The sequence below is a fragment of the Ahaetulla prasina genome, chromosome 6 (assembly GCF_028640845.1).
Source record: "Ahaetulla prasina isolate Xishuangbanna chromosome 6, ASM2864084v1, whole genome shotgun sequence".
NCBI classification, from domain to species: Eukaryota; Metazoa; Chordata; class Lepidosauria; order Squamata; family Colubridae; genus Ahaetulla; species Ahaetulla prasina.
In genome coordinates this window covers 59,616,791-59,637,007 of record NC_080544.1, presented here as the reverse complement: position 1 = coordinate 59,637,007, position 20,217 = coordinate 59,616,791, and the positions used below count along the sequence as shown (strand labels likewise).

The 20,217-nt window shown below is 40.3% G+C and overlaps 1 protein-coding gene across 7 annotated transcripts in view; it reads right to left on the bottom strand.

The window, feature by feature from the left end:
* The window catches only part of SEMA4G (semaphorin 4G), a 117,886-nt gene that overhangs the window by 58,656 nt on the left and 39,013 nt on the right, over positions 1-20,217 (bottom strand). For 3 of the 7 annotated variants that reach the window (XM_058187847.1, XM_058187849.1, XM_058187851.1), the window contains exons 2-3: positions 6,032-6,186; positions 473-717 (exon numbers count right to left, since the gene is read on the bottom strand). In XM_058187847.1, the coding sequence (XP_058043830.1) occupies positions 473-593 (121 nt within the window). In that variant the 5' untranslated portion in view covers positions 594-717; positions 6,032-6,186. Of the gene's footprint in view, positions 1-472; positions 718-5,365; positions 5,488-6,031; positions 6,187-17,302; positions 17,459-20,217 lie in introns of those variants that run through there. The other 4 variants (XM_058187852.1, XM_058187846.1, XM_058187850.1 and 1 more) reach the window with 4 other exon arrangements.

Here is a 20,217-nt window from a genome sequence, read left to right as displayed (position 1 = left end):
CACAGTTTACACAAATTGCCTTGAAAGATTTCCTTCACATTAGAATGTGTTTACTGTAGAATAATCTGAACTAAATGGCCCCCCCAGACTATCAATCCTCCTTCCCAACTTCAAGAAAACAGGCTGTGAAAGGAGCATAGAGGTCAATAATTGAAGTATACTGAATTCCGTGAACTTCATAATTTATAGCAAGCAATCATTTTTCTTTCTTGTTTTAAATACACTCACCAAACAGGCAGTTACAACATGTCTACAAAATTAAATGTGTTAGCCTTGAAAATGTCACACAAAACGTAGAAGAGAGAGAATCCAGAAATTTGCTTATATAAAACATGGAGTAGGCATGCATTTTAAATATTCACAAACACACACACACCACACATATACCCTACACATTATTCTTCACATGCATTCAAGATGCATCCAAATTAGCATATCATATTAATTCCAGAAAACCAGAGATTTCCTTTACCGTTATAGACAATTGTTATACGGGGGGTGGCATCCAAATCTGCGGAAGACAACCTGGAAGGATATCCCATTACTGTGGCCACAGAGAGACCCATCAGATAAAACAGCACATTCTCTTTCATTTTCCTGGTCAACCAAGGCTGCTGCTCACAGGGCAAGACAGCCCTTTTCTACAAGTTTGCCTTCGATTGTTGGAAAAGTTTCCTGTTGATTCTACATGTGGCATCCCAGGTTGCAAAGAAAATCCTGAAATAAAAAATAAAAGCTTTTTTAAAAATAATAATAATGCAATATTCCAGCACTAATATAGTTTTCTAACCTATACCATCTTTCAAGTCAGACATTTTCTTGAATTTAACCTGTACCTTTTAAAAGGTGAACTTCATTCAGCCTAGATCTGTGGAGCTGCACAGCAAATTGAATCTGCCTTTTCAAATGGAAAAATACAAAATACAGTCTGGATACTTTGCACGATTTACCCTTGGCTTCCATATGACTGTAAACAGTTGCCATATTTTCATGGAAGAAATAAAGGACAAACCTAAAAAGGGGGCAAATCTGAAAGTGTTTCATAAGGATAAGAAAATTGTTTAGGTTTATAACTTTCCTTTACAAATGAAAATTCAAGGGCAAAAACCAAAAATAGACAGAGAGACCTAAAGGAAATGAAGGACTGTCCTTTATCATTAAGGACATATGGTCACTGTTCCTGTAGATCAAGCAACTTCTACAGTACATCCCTGTTGAACTGTTCCTCATCCCTGCCTCACCTTATATCCTGTAAAGCCTCAGTTTTGTCCTATATTTCCCCCCCATCATTTCAGGCAATCATTCTTCTGTTGTCAACCAATCTGTCACGTGTGGAAAACTGGCTTGCAGCTCTGAAAAGCCACTGACATCATAGCCCTAGCAAGACATTTTAAAAACTGTTTTACATTCCTAGATCTGAAAATTGCCCTCATCAAATCCCAATGCCACAAACAAATAGATCAAATGCATTGGATCCTCTGGGGGTAAGCTCTTGAATGTTACAGAAATTGCTGTTCTATTGTAGTGAGATTATAATAGTTTCAGTTAGAAAATATAGCTGAATTATTAAATAACTGATACTATATACATTAAAAAATTTGGAAGAAAAACAAGCTAGTTGTAAACAACTCTTTTAAGCATCTTATATATAACAAAAGTGCGTAAATACAAACATGGAAATTGCTTAGGTGAAAATACTGAGAAGATATACCGTATATACTCGAGTATAAGCCGACCCGAATATAAGCCGAGGTACCTAATTTTACCACAAAAAACTGGGAAAAACTATTGACTCGAGTATAAGCCTAGGGTGGGAAATGAGGCAGCTACTGGTCAATGTAAAAAATAAAGATAGAGCCAAGTAAAATAACATGAATATTTATTTGAACGAAAAACAATAAAAGTGCAAAAGGGGGAAGGATTCCCAGCTCTAAACAAAGGGAAATCCCGGAATGCCAGCGCGAAAGGCGGTGCTCGCGTTCCTCCTCCCTTGCTCAAAAGCCCCAACATGATATTGGAATTGGATGCCATTATATACCTGCTGAGGGGATAATTTGAATAACTTGAAAGATATAAAAGCTCTAAACATATTTGTTTAAAAATCTAAAATCTATACTTAAAATAAATGAATATAAAGTAATAAAGTTCTTTAAAGTTGTAATTCACTTTGCTGCTGAAAAAGAAAAGAAGCTTAACACCTTAAATGGTATTTATTAACTGAAATATCATCAAATCAAATATATAATGAGGTATATTATAATGACCTTTGTTTTCAGAAAGAAGCATGATGGAAGTTTTTCAATAAAGGGGGAAATATAGAAAAAACTTAGTGTCATGCTCATATATCATCTTTACAGATGTTGTTAACACTATACTATGGCAGCATATGATGGTACAATGTTTCAATCAATTTCAGGATGAAAAACTCATCAATGAGGAGGAGGAGTATAATTTATTAACCTTGTATGATATCAGTTTCTCAAGGACTCTAGAAGGACCCGAGGAAGAAATCTCTGCCTCCTCCCCACTTTCCCTTTCCAACCCAGCCTTCCAAGGGGACCCGAGAGGGAGAAATCTCTGCCCCCTCCCCACTTTCCCTTTCCAAGGCAGCCTTCCAAGAGGACCTCTCGAAAAGAGCGAAAGCTTTCTCCTGGCCGTTTTACCACCACCACACCCTCCACGCCGGCCATCCTAGGCTGGGTTAGAAACAAGGAGGGGGAAGTTCAAGGACCACATCGATGGCACGAGCTCAGATTGCCGGCTGGGGATGATGGGCGCTGCAGTGCGATCTCGGGAGAGACTAGGGGGGAAGAAAGAATGACTGTTTCCCCACACCCTAGGATTGGGGAAAACATTGACCCCCCCCTTAGTTGCGGGAGAAGGGTTGCGCTTCAAAGCGGTCGCCTCCATCCATCAATCCATCCTTCCTTCCTTCCTTCCATCCATCCATCCATCCTTTTTTTTTTCCCAGCGAGCGGTGCGTGTGTGTGACATGCAAGCAAGACGTCTCACGGGGCGTGTGTGTGTGTTTGTGGTGGGGGTCTCGTCCCAGCCACCCACCCACTCGCTCCCTTTCCCTCTTCGGAGCGTGGGCTGGTCTTAGAAGCCGCGCTGTCCCGGCGGGGCCGTCGCCTCCTCCTCTTCCTCCACGCTCGCTCCTCTTGCACGCCCCTCAACCCCCCCATTCCCCACCCTCTCCGCGCGTGAAGGTCACCTCCTCCCTCTTCCAGGCGGCGGTGGCGGCGGCGGCTCCGAGCGGAGCGCCACAGCCGGCAGCTTCGCTTCCCTCCCACCTTCCTCCTTGCTATAGGGCCAAAGTCGGCGGTGCCCGAAGCCGTTCGCTCGCTCGCTCACTCGCTCCCAGCGCAGGAGATCGGAGGACGGAGGCCAGGGCGAACGGAAACCATCCCGCTTTCCCGGGACCGGCTTGTAGCCGCCCCTCACCCGGCTTTCTCTCTCTCTCTCCAAAGACGGCCAAGCGCCTCCGCGCAGCGCCGTCAAAAGCAGTTCGGCCAGGCGAAAGAAAGAAAGAAAGAGAGAGAGAGAGAGAGAGAGAGAGAGAGAATGAAAGAATGAAAGAAGGGGAGGAACGGCCCCTCCTTTCTCTCTCTCTCTCTCTTCCAGCGCCGCCGAAGAGAAGGAAGGGGACTAGGGCACACAGGCGCGCACACACACGCACACACACAAAAAGGAAAAATCGGAGGACGGAGGCCAGGGCGAACGGGAACCATCCCGCTTTCCCGGGACCGGCTTGTAGCCGCCCCTCACCCGGCTTTCTCTCTCTCTCTCCAAAGACGGCCAAGCGCCTCCGCGCAGCGCCGTCAAAAGCAGTTCGGCCAGGCGAAAGAAAGAAAGAAAGAAAGAGAGAGAGAGAGAGAATGAAAGAATGAAAGAAGGGGAGGAACGGCCCTCCTTTCTCTCTCTCTCTCTCTTCCAGCGCCGCCGAAGAGAAGGAAGGGGACTAGGGCACACAGGCGCGCACACACACGCACACACACAAAAAGGAAAAATCGGAGGACGGAGGCCAGGGCGAACGGGAACCATCCCGCTTTCCCGGGACCGGCTTGTAGCCGCCCCTCACCCGGCTTTCTCTCTCTCTCTCCAAAGACGGCCAAGCGCCTCCGCGCAGCGCCGTCAAAAGCAGTTCGGCCAGGCAAAAGAAAGAAAGAAAGAAAGAGAGAGAGAATGAAAGAATGAAAGAATGAAAGAAGGGGAGGAACGGTCCCTCCTTTCTCTCTCTCTCTCTCTTCCAGCGCCGCCGAAGAGAAGGAAGGGGACTAGGGCACACAGGCGCGCACACACACGCACACACACAAAAAGGCCTTTCCTGCCCGCTCGCAAGATGCTCTTGGCAGGCTCGGAAGAGAAAGAGAATGGAGTAGGGAGTGGGTGACTGGGGGCGCAATAAGCACGCGAGGCTATTTTTGGTTCTGCGAAAAGGAGGCGTGGGTAATTGTGCGTGAGGGGGTGTGCGCGTGTGTGTCCACATAGGAATAAGTACGCGTGCGCGCGCACTAACGAGAGCTAGCTGCCTGCGGTAGAAAGGACTCGCTGCAAGAGGAAGGGGCTGGACTGGGACCGGCTTGGCTCGGGTCCGCGCGGCGAACTGCTCAGCCTTGGGCAAATCCCGCCGGACGATCTCGCCGCCTCTTTGGCGTCTCCTGTGCGGGGTTCCTGAAGTACATCGAGACGTAGACTCGAGTATAAGCCGAGGGGGCGCTTTTCAGCACAAAAAACGTGCTGAAAAACTCGGCTTATACTTGAGTATATACGGTATTTGAATTTTTGCATTTTTATGCATTTTATCATTTGTGCTTTAATACAAACCCACAAAAATAGTAATTGTTTATTTAATTTCAGATTTATTCTTAGAAAAGGAATAAAATTCTGATGTAGCTCTGCATTTCAATTCTTGCTATTAATGCTTGGTATTTTTAGTATTAAAATTGATTTAAGAAATACATTTTTATGATCTTCTAAGACAAGTTGATGTTATTGCTTCCATAGTGCATTTTAGAAGTAATTATCAGGTATTTAAAAAACACCGGACAACTACCAATGAACTCTGAAGTCTTTGCTTCTTTGGATATTCATTCATTTTTTTATAAAAGGTTAAAATAATCTCTAGCAAAAGCTTTACTTGGATCTGAAACCATTCTTAAATTGGTGCCTTTATTGAAAGTATATGTTAACAAAAATCTTTTAATAACTTTTTGCAATCCTCCATTACTTCTTTCTGTAACAACATTTCATGTAGAAAGAATGTGAAAGAATTTTCTTTTATAAACCAATATATTTTCTTTTTTAAATCAAACTCACAGGATTAAAATCTAAACAAATCTGACAGTATTTCTAATTTAGAAACCTTAGTATCCAAGTTCTTTGAAATCCAGATAATTTCTATTCTTGATAAGGAGCTACGTCTTTCTGAAAAATAGGTACATTCTCTGGAGTTGTCATTTTGCTCTTTCCCTAGGTCAACCAGTCCTATATTGTCAATCAAAACAAAACAAAACCTTTTGGTAAACTACTTTGAGTGATTTTAATGCTTTTCTCAGAAGTTCTATCCAATTATGCGGAGATTGTACAATTCCAATTCCCTATCAAACATCAGTTTTTATAAGAAATCTATTAATTTTTCCATACATTATTTACAGAACAATACATCATTTTCATTTGGGGCATGAATTCCAATGTCTTCCAAAGACTTAGCCTGATGCAAATTAACTTCCATTCTAGCACATCTACCATGCTCATCAGTCAATACAAGTTCTATTTTTAATTGGGGATTAATATACAAAACAACTCTATTTCTTTTCTTTTGTTCCTTGCCAAAAAAAAATATCTTCACCCAAATTTTCATAAACCAATTATTTTATGTCCTAATAAATCCTGTAAACAAATTGTTTTGTGTTTTAATGTTTTTCAAATAATCTTTTTTTCTCTTTTAAGGAGAATTTTCTCAATTTATATTCCACGTTAAGCATTTGTAATCCAAAATCAAGCCAAACATTTAGAAAAAAATCAATACCCGTAGAAGTGTAGATCTAATTCAGTACCATCACTTTCAGTTTCCTGTTGAAGTTTTTATGTAGTCTCCTCGGACTCCTCCATTTGCATTTTCTCTTCTCTTCCTTGAATTTTTCTAGAAATTCTCTTCTGAACAGAATTTAGTCAAAATCTCTGCTGTAGAAAAAGAAAAATTACATTTTTCAATTTGTCCCCCCAAAATGGGTTCTATCTTTCAGTTTTAAAAATACAATTTTTATTATTTGTGATCAGTAAAATGTTGATAGGAATTTTCTTTATATTTTTCAATATAATTTCAATATAATTTCTTTATATTGAGTTATTGATCTTCAGTCTTGCAATAAAATCCTTCTGCAAAACTTAATTACTTTGTCTTCTTATTGATAAATTTCTTATTCTTTGAAATCTTGAATTTTTTCTATAAACTTTATCAATTTCTGTCTCTGTATTTTCCATTTCTGAATCCCCACCCCAAAATGCCAAGACTTTAATATTTACTCTAATATCCTCATCAGAAGCCTCAAACAAAATTCCTTCTCTCTCAATTTCAGCAGAGCCAGGTTATCTAATTCTCTTTCCAATTTTTTGTTTATAACTTCTGGTCTTACTCTCCAAAATTGCCATTTTGTCATTAATTTGTTTTATATCGCTAGACACTCATTTTACAGGGTTTTCCATCTTCTTAACATCCTCTTTCATCTCCTCTTTTATCATTAAAAGTTTTCATTCCATTCTTTTTTCTACAGCTACTGGGATCAATTTAGTTATCAATGGTTTGGTTAATTTACTGGCAAGTTTAAAAAATTTCTGAAGAAAATATGATATAATTCCTCTCACTGCAGATTGCTCTAACAATCCTTCCCCGCCCATTTTGCCACTTTTTGAGTTCTTGCCATTATAAATCTTGCCATTTTCATTTTCAAGCCAAATGAAAAATTATTGCAAACAAGGGAAAAGGAAAAGGCAAGTTTTCCCCACTTTTTTCCACTTTGTCTCCCTGTACTTTTAATACTTTAGTATCTAATGCCACTCTGTAATTAGTCAGCATATAATCCACATCTCTATAGTTACAGTCAACAATACAGTTGGTTCATATTATGCTTATCTTTATTTTTATTTCTATCAATTGCCTGCACTTTTTAATAATAACCAGAACACACTCCCATGAAGGCCCAGATTATTTATCTAATTTAATTCCAATTTATTCAAAAGCAATCTTTCAGAATAACTGTCCCCTTTATCTGTTTTAAACTTTCTTACATCATCTCCTTGCTAAGATTAAGAAATACTTAAGTCTTTAAAACAGGTATGTCAAACTTGTGTCGTCATGGCAGCATCATGTGATGTATTGCAACTTTTTTTCCCTCCACTATACCAGGCATGCCTGTGGCCAGCGCATGATACATCCGGCCTGCAGGCTGCAAGTTTGACAGCATTGCTTTAAAACCTTTTTTTCTATTGCTTTGTGATACAGAAAAAAACACCTCCTTATCCTGCCACAAAGAAAATATCTTTAACTGTAGGTTCATTAGATCCAAAAAGAGGTTCAACTGTATACTTTACAACTGTATAAGCTATATTATGGCTATGAGCTTAGATGGAATTCTTTGAGTCCCAGCTGCTCAACTCATGAATCAATTACAAAAACTTCAGTTTCAAGGAGCCGCTGTCTAGAGTGCAAATAGGCAAGCTCACAATCAGAAAGATTTTACCAGCCAACATTAATCCTCTGGTCACCATTCTCTACTTCAATATTATCCCCACTCCTTCAAAAATATTTACAATAATTCACCATGAATCTCAGCGGAAGCTGATCAAAAAAATCAGAAAAAAATTATCCTGTAATCTACAACTTCTACACTGCAAAAACATATGGACTACAAATCTTGATCAAGGCAAAGCAATAGATGCAATTTACATAGACTTCTGTAAAGCCTTTGATTCAGTGGTACATGACAAACTACTTCTAAAACTAAAATCATATGGCATCTCCGGACCCCTCTATAATTGGATAACCACATTCCTGTCGAAGTGGCAACAAGTGGCCAAAATAGGGAGCGCCCTATCAAATCCTGCACTGTTAACAGCAGTGTCCCCCAAGGCAGCATTCTAGGACCAACACTCTTCATACTATACATAAATGACCTTTGTGATCATATTATATATAACTCTGTTCTCTTCACTGATGATGTAAAACTATTTAACACCACCAACAGTGCTGCTATCCTTCAAAAAGACCTTAACATCACCAACAGTGCTACTATCCTTCAAAAAGACCTTGACTTTGTGTCAGAATGATCAAAAAATTGGCAACTCCAAATCTCAACCAACAAATGCTCTTACACATTGGCAAAAGGAATCAGAACACAAAATACAAACTGAGTGGACATGACCTTGTAGATGACCCTCATTCTGTCAAGGACCTTGGAGTACTCATATCAAATGATCTAAGTGCCAAAGCCCATTGTAACAACATCGCCAAAAAGGCATTAAGGGTTGTAAACCTAAACTTGCGTAACTTCTTCTCTGGTAATACTACACTACTAACCAGAGCATACAAAACATTTGCTAGAGCAATTCTCGAATACAGCTCATCTGTCTGGAACCCGCACTGTATATTGGACATTAATACAATTGAACGTGTCCAGAAATATTTCACAAGAAGAGTCCTCCACACTTCCATTCACAACAAAATACCTGTTGTGTCTGCGGGCCCCGAGCCGGGCTTCCTGGCAGAGAGTGACTCGGAGAGTGAGGGGGAAGAGCCGACAGGGCTTCCCTCTGCAGAATCTTCCTCTCTGGCTCCACTCCAGATTCCAGAGGCAAGCCAGATGGAGGAGGAGGAGCTGACACGGCCTCTTTCCCCTGACCCCTCCTTCCTCCTGGCAACACCCCAAGAGCCAGCTGAGGAGGATCAATCGTGGCTAGATGCAAGGCAGCGACACCAAGTGAAGCGTGCGCAGCAAAAGAAAGGAAGGGACCGGCCCAGGGAGTGCTGAGTCATGGAGCCACACCCCACAGGGTATAAAAGTGGGTGGAGCTGCCTTTGGGCTCTGTGACGGACAAAAACTGATTTTTGGAAACTTCGGCTGCTTTATTGCGAGACTCAGAAATTGGCTTTTCGGACTTCTGTTTACTTCTGAACTCTGGGTTGCTCCAGCAACAGACCACAGTAGCATTAAAGAGATAAGGAGGACTTGGCAGGCAATCGCAGGTTCGTTGCCAGGGCTGATATCTGTAGCAAAAATAAATTGCTGGCAAATACAGTCAGCTCGTGTGTCTTCTGGGGGGTGGTTGAGGGGGAGGCAGAACAATACCTTATGCCACCAGACTTGAAATTTTGGGCTTAGAAAATTTAGAACTGCGCTGCCTTTGGTATGACCTGAGCATAGCTCATAAAATCATCCGCTACAATGTTCTATCTGTCAATGACTACTTCAGCTTCAACCACAACAATACACAAGCACACAATAGATACAAATTTAAGGTAAACTGCACCAAACTTGATTGCAGAAAATACGACTTTAGCAACAGAGTGTCAATGCCTGGAATGCACTACCTGACTCTGTGGTGTCATCCCAAAATCCCCCAAAATTTTAACCTTAGACTGGCTACTGTTGACCTCACCCCATTTCTAAGAAGTCTGTAAGGGGCGTGCATAAGAGCCCCAGCGTGCCTACCATCCCTGTCCTAATGTTCCCTTTAATTGTATTCATTTTATGTATTCAATTCATGCTTATACTTATATATATTATCTACAGTAATACGTAGTCAACAAAATAAAATAAAATAAAATAAAAATGAAAACATTTCCTGAAATGGAATGTGTGGATGACCTTGGGGAACAAGGGGAAGAGATGCTGCCTAAGAAACAATTAGACAAGAGAGGCAGAAGCTCCCAGTGGCTTAAGGGTCAGAGAAAGAAACTTAGGAAGCGCCTGCCCTAATGGATTATGCAGTTAAAAGTAGCAGCAGGAAGTTAGTACTTTTAGACTTGCAAGCTTTTGTAAATGTAGCCTTACAATAAAGTAGAATTAGCTCATCAAATTGTGTTTCCGGTCTTGTTTATCTGAGAGGGCTGACACTTCCCTTTTAATCCCCAATCTTCTGATTCTACTAATTTTCTCCACATAATTTTTAGGAACAAAGTCAAAGGAAATTTAACTGAGAATTCACTTGCAATACCCACGAAAAGAAAGTTTAGATGCTACGATTTTTCCTTTAAATTATGGCAATTCTTTGATTCATAGATTATTGGAGAAGTTCTACACCAATGTTTCTCAACCTTGGCTATTTCAAGATGTGTGACCTTCATAGCATACTGGCTGGGGAATTCTGGGATATGGAGCCCACACATCTTAAAGTAGTCAAGGTTGAGAAATACTACTATACTGTAAAAGGATTCTAGATGGAAAGCAGATGTATCAGAATCTTGCCAAATTAACAAAATATTTTGGAAGCACCTGATTTGAACAATATAATCATATCCACAAGAAAAATACTGACTGCACAAGAAAAGGGTGTATTTGTTATGCAGGAAGGTATGCTATAAGTAATTTCTTAGCAGACTGCCTCAGGCTACTATCTTAATAAAAGAACTATAATGGAGCAGGATACAGAGAGAAGTATGATATATTGTTACCAGTATTACCATGTTATTATCATACGCATTAGTTGTAGATGTTTGCTTCTTGTAGATACAGATCCATACCTTATGTCATGTACTGTATTTGTGTGATGTCATGAATTAAAAAAAATAGAATATACAATATAAGTCTCCCTCAAACAAGCTATAGAAGAAAACTTTGTTCTGAAAGAATATAGTATAAGCAATGTGGAAAACCACAAAATGAAGGTTTGTAAGAAACAACCAGATATGGTTCTCAAAACATGAAGAAGTTCCTCAAAGAGGTAATTTCCCAAACAATGATATAATGTATATAAAATAACATCTACTCACATCTGAGGAGTTCCAAAAAGGACAAAAACAGTCACACAGTGCCTCCTATTGGTCAATGTATCTGAAACATCAGATCATATGCACATTATGTAAAAAAAAGAGGGGGGGAGGAAATGCTGTCCTTTTCCAAGATGGTGGTGGTGGAAGTAATCTAAAGCTCTATACTATGGGGCATGACATAATGAAACATCGGTGTCTCTCTGCTCTGAATGCTTAAAGGAAAGTGAACTGTATATACCACTCTTGATAGCTCCCAAAACAAAAGAACTAAATGGAGCACTGGCACTTGAATGGAAAGGCACCAGGAGATGATAGAAGATTGCATTTCTGGAATTATAAATCAGTGGGAACTGTAGCATCTTAGAGATAGACAGAAAGAGATACAGAGCATGATACTCACTCTGCCTCAATTTATTCTGCAATGTGAACCTAATCTGGACAGAAAGATATGCAGATGTAAGTGTGTGGGGGTGCTTTTAACTGTGAAGTGGAAAATAAAAAGTGTTTGGTTCTGTATGTCCTGAGTTCCTGGTTAAATAAGCACAAGACATAACACTGGAGTCATAGAAAGATCCTGTTTGGTCTTCCATGTGACAGAACTAGAAATATTTTCTTAAAAAGGTATGACTGTTTGCAAAATGCTAAATTTCATCAAAAAGCCATTGCTAGGCTAAGCAAGCAAACTTAAATGGCAAAGAGATCTTTTTCTTCAATATTAAAGCAATTCTAATTAACAAGCTAAAAGTTGAGAAGTTATTCATAGCTTAAAAATAGAAAACTTTGCTGAAGCTTTTGATTACATAATGGTGTGATATAGCAGTCATGAACAAACTTATTAATGTTACAAATACTGCTAGAGAATTCTAGATAAAAATTTGCTAAAGCTTCACTCTCTTTCTATGTTTTCAAGAAACCAAAGGCAAAAGGCAAACCTCACCCCAACCCCCACTGCCTTTAAATAAGAAGCAGGTTGTACTAGACTAAAACTTCTATTTGGGTGCCTTCCAGATGTGTTGCCAAGACAACTTTCGGAATTCCTGGCTAGCATGACCAAAGAAATTCTGGACATTGTAAAACCAATACATCTAAATGGTAACAGATTAATTATCATTTAGCTAAAGTTCTTGTCATGAGAATATAACTATTACAATATAGTGATCACCAAACTAACTTGTGAAAAGTGATAACCTAGTTGATGTGCAAAGGAATTAGATAGAATTATCTATTCAAACCCTAACACTAATGATTAAGAAGTTATGTAATTCAAGTCTGGATTCAAGCAATTCAATTTGTATAAAGAATCAAGTAAGACTTCACTATTGCTCTATCTAATGACATAGATGGCACATTAAATAAGAGGGGAAGAATATGAAAAAAGTTTACTTTTGAGCTTGGCTCTCTAAGGCAACACAAGGCAATCTGCAATCCAAGGCTTGACTCACTGACTACTATAATTTTTCAGACAATTTCAGCATTCAGCTAATATAAACAAACTATGGAAAACTAAAACAAGCTTTTATAAATACTGTATAATAAAAAATGATTGCAGTCACCAATGAACAATTAAAAGCCTGGAAAAGGGAAGAGTGGGAGTCAAATGCAATTACTGAGGAGTAGATTCCACAGCCTGGAAGTAATCTAGGATAAGACCTTTTCCTGTATACTAGATATACAAGTTTCTTACAGTGGGGGACCTTCAGAAAACCTCAGAACCAAAAGGGGTAATAGATATACAAAAGGCAAGGCCCTAAACCTGGCATGTCCAGCTTTTTGGTTTGCCTGGCCTCATTGAACACAGAGGGATTTTCTTGGGCCACGTACAAAATATATAGTTTATGTATAATTAATATATATATATATAAACAAATAATTCCCTCAACACTGTCAGACTATTTACTGAATCTGCACTACTATTAATCGTTTCATAGTTCCCATCACCAATCTCTTTCCACTTATGACTGTATGACTATAACTTGTTGCTGGCAATCCTTATGATTTTATATTGATATATTGATCATCAATTGTGTTGTAAATGTTGTACCTTGATGAACGTATCTTTTCTTTTATGTACACTGAGAGCATATGCACCAAGACAAATTCCTTGTGTGTCCAATCACACTTGGCCAATAAAAATTCTATTCTATTCTATTCTATTCTATTCTATTCTATTCTATTCTATTCTATTCTATATATTTATATATATATATATATATATATATATATATATATATTTATATATATATATATATATATAATTGAATTGAATTGAATTGAATTGAGTTGAATTTTATTGGCCAAGTGTGATTGGACACACAAGGAATTTGTCTTGGTGCATATGCTCTCAGTGTACATAAAAGAAAATATACCTTCATCAAGGTACAACATTTACAACACAATTGATGGTCAGTATATCAATATAAATCATAAGGATTGCCAGCAACAAGTTACAGTCATACAGACATAAGTGGAAAGAGATTGGTGATGGGAACTATGAGAAGATTAATAGTAGTGCAGATTCAGTAAATAGTTTGACAGTGTTGATGGAATTATTTGTTTAGCAGAGTGATGGCCTTCGGGAAAAAACTGTTCTTGTGTCTAGTTGTTCTGGTGTACAGTGCTCTATAGCGTCGTTTTGAGGGTAAGAGTTGAAACAGTTTATATCCAGGATGCGAGGGGTCTTTAAATATTTTCACGGCCCACTTCTTGATTCGTGCAGTATACAGGTCCTCAATGGAAGGCAGGTTGGTAGCAATTATTTTTTCTGCAGTTCTAATTATCCTCTGAAGTCTGTGTTTTTCTTGTTGGGTTGCAGAACCGAACCAGACAGTTACAGAGGTGCAAATGACAGACTCAATAATTCCTCTGTAGAACTGAATCAGCAGCTCCTTGGGCAGTTTGAGCTTACTGAGTTGGCGCAGAAAGAACATTCTTTGTTGTCCTTTTTTAATGATGTTTTTGATGTTGGCTGTCCATTTTAGATCTTGCGATATGATAGAACCTAGAAATTTAAAGGTTTCTACTGTTGATACTGTGTTGTCTAGTATTGTAAGAGGTGGAAGTATGGAAGGGTTTCTCCTAAAGTCTACCACCATTTCTACGGTTTTGAGTGTGTTCAGTTCCAGATTGTTTTGGTTGCACCAATATATATATATATATATATATATAAAAATCATTAAATGCTTACTTTATGATCTTGTGGAGTCGCATTACTAGCTGTCCAGGGCTGCATGTAGCCTGTGGGTGCAGGTTGGTCATGCTTGCTGTAAACCATTAAACCCTTTAGGGGTCCATAACAACATTTTAAACTGTGCCTAGTAAGCAATAAGCAACCAATCTTCAGCACTGGTATTTCCATATCTTTGCACCAGCTAGCAGTCTATCTTGCTAGCTCCTGACACTTTTAAAGTATCAACAAGGTATATGATCAAGAATGGAATATATTTCCAAACCAACAAGAAATAAAAGAAGCTGGCACAGTAGCTGGAATTATAAAAATATGCTCCTTGCCATAGCTGTCACCTGCCCTCCAGTGACAACTGAGGATCTAATCATTATTCCTGACTGTAAACCTGCTCTTTCAAGAGAAGTACAATCCCTACCTGAAAAGTCTAAATCTTCACCCTAAAGTCCAGTTTCTTATTGATCATCAGTACCTTTATTTGATCTTAATTTACTTTTGTTTTCCCTCTTTTAGCCCTTCAACATTATCTGAACTTTACAAATCATTACTAATTGCTTCCTTGGAATTAGATGGTATGACGCAGAAGGACTGGACATCATCAGCGTATTGATGGCATCCCTCTTAAAAACTCCAAATGATTTCCAATAGTACCTTCAGATATTCAACAGCATGGGGACAAAATGGAACCCTGGTTCAAAAACTAGTACATTATCAAATAGCAAGCTCTCAATACCACTTTCTGGACATAGCTCTACAGAAGACTGCAACTATTTCAAAACATTAAACGTATCAGATGATTTAATATATATTTGATAGTACTGAATGTCATCAAGAGCTGTTAATCCCAAAAGTTTATAGTGTAGGGGAAAACAGGAAACAAAGATCAGAAACAAAAGAGAAAGTAAAAGTGGTAAGATATCAGTTGGATGATTTACCCACCACTGGCATGCAGCCCTAGCAGATTACTCAGTGGGAATTATCTTGATAGAAGAAAAAATTTGCCTGCCTTGGATGTATGGTCAAAATAGATAGAAGACAACTGCTACTCCAATGTGGACCATGATAAAGAAGATGGACGAAGGTTGGAAAAAAGTGTGAGGGTCTTCTTATTTGTTTCAATATTTAATTCTTTACATCAATTTAGGACTTTAAAAAATGACTGTGTCCAGAAAGTCATTTAGCATTGTTGGCCTAAGCAACAGAATTAAGCAAGGACCATCTCATAAATAATTGCAGTATAAAGCAAAGTATCATCCCTTTTTGGTTTCCTATCAGCAAAAAACGAATTCCTTGCTGTGGCCAAATGAGGCCAACAGTTTCGTACTTGAGAAGAGTAACCTCTGGAGAAGAAGCCCAGTTATGTTTTTTGATTGTTCAGATGGATAGAAATGGGCTATAAGCATTATGTAGAACCAAGGCAGGGGACTAGGGTTCCTCCAGATGCTGTCAGAGTATAACTTCCTGCATCCATCTTTATTAGCCATGCTAATAATGGGGCTGCTTGTAACTGAAGTTCAATGATATTCTACTGTTGAAAATACAGACTGTTAAAGAGACGGGTTTATATACTGTGCTAAACCATAACATTTGGGTTTTTTAGTTGATGTACAGCTACTGTACTCTGTAGGTCTTGCCTGCAAACACAATTCAGAGAACCTGCTGGTAGAAGCAGCTAACCTATTACATAATAATAGAAAGGGAAAGGATTTAGAGACTGAGATGTTGAATGAATTCTTTGCTTTTGTTTTCACTGCAGAAAAAAAAGATAAGACTCTGTTCCCTGAATAGACATTTTTAGAAATAGAATCTGAGCTGCTGAGTGAAAGAATGGTGTCAAGAGAAGGAATTCCATTTAAAGCTAATTGACAAGCTGAAAACAAACAAGCCGCCCAGACCCGATGCTGCCCATCAAAGAATTCTTAAAACTGCTCAGATGTGAAATTGTTTTGATGATCTACCTCATTTAAAAAGACATCAGCAAACAAAGTAGCCATGGTATAAGAGAGAGTTCATCTTCTGAATCAATAATTTATGAAGAATAGGAAGCCAAGAACAAGAATAAATTGAAAGTTCTCATAATGGAGAATGTAAATAGTGTCCCTCCCTTTCATGAGCCTTACTGAAGCCAGTGTTTGTTTACTAGTTCACAAGTATTATAGAATTAAATGTGAGCAGGGAGATGGTAAAATTCGCTAATGACAACACAGAACTCTAAAAGCATATTTCCACACAGAAGAATAAATTACTGTTAAAATTAAAAATTTATATAACCAATTATTGTCATGCTGCAGGAGGCAAAAATGTTAACCAGAAATTCATTGAGGGGTTGGTGCTGATATTGTCAGACAGGAAACTTGGAATTAAAGAAAAAAAACCCAATTCAATGTGTAGTTGCTTTAGAAAGCAAAAGTTCCACACTGAGGGTAATTAGGAATGAAGTCCAAAATAAAACTTCCAATATCATAATGCCTTTGTATCTATTTATAACATAATCACTCTTGGACTATACCAACCTGAGAAAGAATGCTGAAAAATATGTCATAATAGGACAACCAAAATGATTGACACACTATAGAAATTATGCAAAGTCTTGGGATTTCTTAGTTTTTAAAAAAGCAAGTTAATCATGAGGAAAAAGTGTAAATGATAATTAAATCATATGTGATGTGGGGAAAATAATTAAAGGGCTTTCCTGTCCCCCTCCTCAATATTTCAATACTAGACAGGCTTTTAAACGAAACTAATAAATGAATTGAGATTCAGGATACAATCTCAACTTCCACGTAACAGGTCCTGCATGTTGACTATTCATGAATCTCATATGTGAGTCATTTTCAGTTGTGCTTTCAGAGAAATCTCCCAGGGGTTTTTCTGCATTTCTCTGCCTCCCTCTCTTCCTGTTCCATAGAATCTACTATTGCTGTTCCTTTACCTCATTTCTGTAGTCAAACCATTGATATCAAAAATACTCCTCTGGATTGGAATACTCCCCATCTTAAACCTGTGCTATGTGCCTCCCCCCATTGACCCATGAAGATTTGCAATTCTGAGGAGAGAGAGAGAGGGAGGGAGGGAGGGAGGGAGGTCTGGTTAGAAGGCTAGTAAGAGGTCTGGGAAGTGCCTCTTCTCACCTATCAGAAGCAAAGCAGGCCTTCTTTCATGCTCTATTCAGTTTCAGGGCAGGACTCAGCAGTTCTTTAGCTTTCATTCTCTATTGGTGCTATTTACTCTTGTGCTGGAGAAGGTGCTTTCAGCTGAAGGATTACGAGAATTCTCTAACAAAATGCCAAACACTGTTCATTATTTTCTTCTACCAGCTCTCCTACTCCACCTTTTTAAAAACTGTCTCCTACAGTACTTGAATACACTCCTGTGTCAGAGAAAAAAATTCCAAAAACAAGGCAGGGCTGTTCTTACACTATCACTCTTGGCTGATCCCTTTCCTGCTTGCCACCTACACATTTACCTGTTTTCCTCTCTTGTTTTATCTGACTGGGGAATTGTTCTTTAACCACTGACAATTTTCAAGACTCTTGAAATTTAATTTTTTTTTTGTCCTTTGTTGAAGCAACCCCCTCTGACACCACCTTCGTGTTCAAATTATCAGTTTGTGTTAGATTCGGGCAATAACGAGACAGGAGACCAGATGAGTGACAACAGCTCTTTAGTTTATAGTGAACCCAGCAAAGAACGTCCGGCAAAACCCCTCTTTATATACAGTTTTCTCCGGTGCATTAACCAATCAGGAACGTGTAAGTTCCCGCCTAAATTTCCCTCCAAAACTCTTAAAGATACATTACACTCCTCCCCTCCCAGAACGCATTGTAACCATATTTACATAACATTAACATATTATTTCTCTACGTAGTCACGCAGGTAGGCTGGGCGTTTCCTAACTCGCTCAGACCTGCGCACTTCATTCTTGGGGAGTGAGTCGAGCTGTCCGGAGGGACTGTGAGTTCCTCCAAGCTCCTCCTCTGGGCTATCCAGCCCTGGATTATTTGCAGAGTTGTCCCTGCAGTCCTCCTGAGGGCCCGGTTGGCGTCGCTGGACTTCGTCGAACTCAGATAAGTCCCTCGTTTGCCCCGGGTTTGAGTCAGCTGTGAATTCAAACATTGGATAGTCAGGGCCTGGCTGATTTTTGTCTCTGTTACTTGCTAGTCTTTTGCGTATTTGATCTATGTGGCGTCTCCATACCCGGCCATCCTCCATATCCACAATATATGATTTCGGACCGGTTACCCCTATAATCGTTCCTTTTAACCAGGTTGGGCCTTCGCTATAGTTGTGTGCCCACACCTGGTCCCCGACTGTCATTTCCCTCGTTTTTCCTTGTGTTCCCTTGTACCCGTCTGGGGTGTATGTGGGGTTTAGTCGGTCTAGTTGGCACCTGAGTTTCCGTCCCATTAATAGTTCCGCCGGGCTACGGCCAGTTGCTACACAGGGGGTTCTGTGTTGGACTGCAAGGAAAGTGTCTATCTTTAATTGCCAGTCGCCCGGCCTTATTCTAGAGAGCGCCTCTTTTGCGCTCTGAACGAAACGTTCTGCAAGTCCGTTCGTCGCCGGGTGGAAAGGCGCCGAGAGGACATGTCTGATGCCCTCCTCCGCTAGGTACCCCTCAAACTGTGTTGCCGTGAATTGCGGGTCGTTATCGGATACCAGGGTGTCGGGCAACCCATGGGTGACGAATAGGTGTCTCAGGACTGAGATAACGGCTTCTGCCGTTGTGGATTTCGAAAAGGCATCGACTACGATTAAGGTTTGCCCATGAAATGGCCCAGCAAAATCTATGTGAATCCTAGACCATGGCCCCTGTGGTTTCTCCCATTCCCTGATAGGGGCCGTGGGGGGTAGTGGCCTCGACTCTTGACAGGGTTGACATCTCCCTATCTCGTCACTAATTTCATTGTCCATCCTGGGCCACCACACATAGCTCCTTGCTAGACTCTTCATCCGAACTATACCCGGGTGGCCCACATGCAACAGTTCTAGTACCTAGTACCTTTTTTCGTAATTTTTCGTAATTTTTCCGGAATAACCACCCTATCCCCCCATAACAGACACCCCTCTTGAACAGATAATTCTTCCCGTTTCTTCGCAAAGTCCCTGAAACGCTCGCCCGGCGCAGCGGGCCATTCCCTCAACACCCATCCAATCACAGTCCTTATGATAATGTCCTTGTAAGACGCCCTTGCCACTTCCTTGGAAGTGACAGGGCCAGCGTCCCAAGAGTCAATCAGTAGGACGGGTATCCCTGGGGCTGGATCTTCAATAGTCTCTGGTAACGGGCATCTGCTCAAAGCGTCCGCATGCCCCATCTCCTTTCCCGGGCGGTAGATCAGCTTGTACGAGTATGCCGCCAGGAAAATAGTCCATCGAGTTAGTCTGGGTGACAGTGCCACGGGCGTGGGGCGGTCGCCCGCTAACAGGCCCAACAGGGGTCTGTGGTCCGTTACAATTTCAAAGTCTCGGCCGAATACATATTCATGAAATGTTTTCACCCCTGAGACTATAGCCAAAGCCTCCCTATCCAGCTGGCTGTAGTTCCTTTCAGCCAAAGACATTGTTCGGGAGTAATATGCTATAGGGGCTTCTGTTCCATTCGGTAACCTATGGCTGAGCACAGCCCCACCCGTAGGGGGATGCATCGCAGACCAGGACTAATGGCAACGTGCCATTGTATTGGATGAGGAGGCTATCACTAGACAATAGGTTCTTTACCCCTTCAAATGCCCTATTTTCCACTTTCCCCCATGACCACGCGGCATTCTTAGCCAGTAGCTTATGCAGCGGTTCGGCTATTGTCGCCTTGTTCTTGAGAAACACCGCATAGAAGTTGACCAGACCCAAAAACGCCTGCAACTCCGTTTTATTTTTAGGGGCTGGGGCCTTCCTGATGGCCCTCACCTTGCTCTCCGTGGGGTGAATCCCTTCCCTATCTATTCTGTAGCCCAGGAATTCTACGGATCCGACCCCGATTTGGCATTTGTTTAGCTTAACTTTAAGCCCGGCAGACCGGAAAATGCCCAAAACTTTCCTCAGTCGT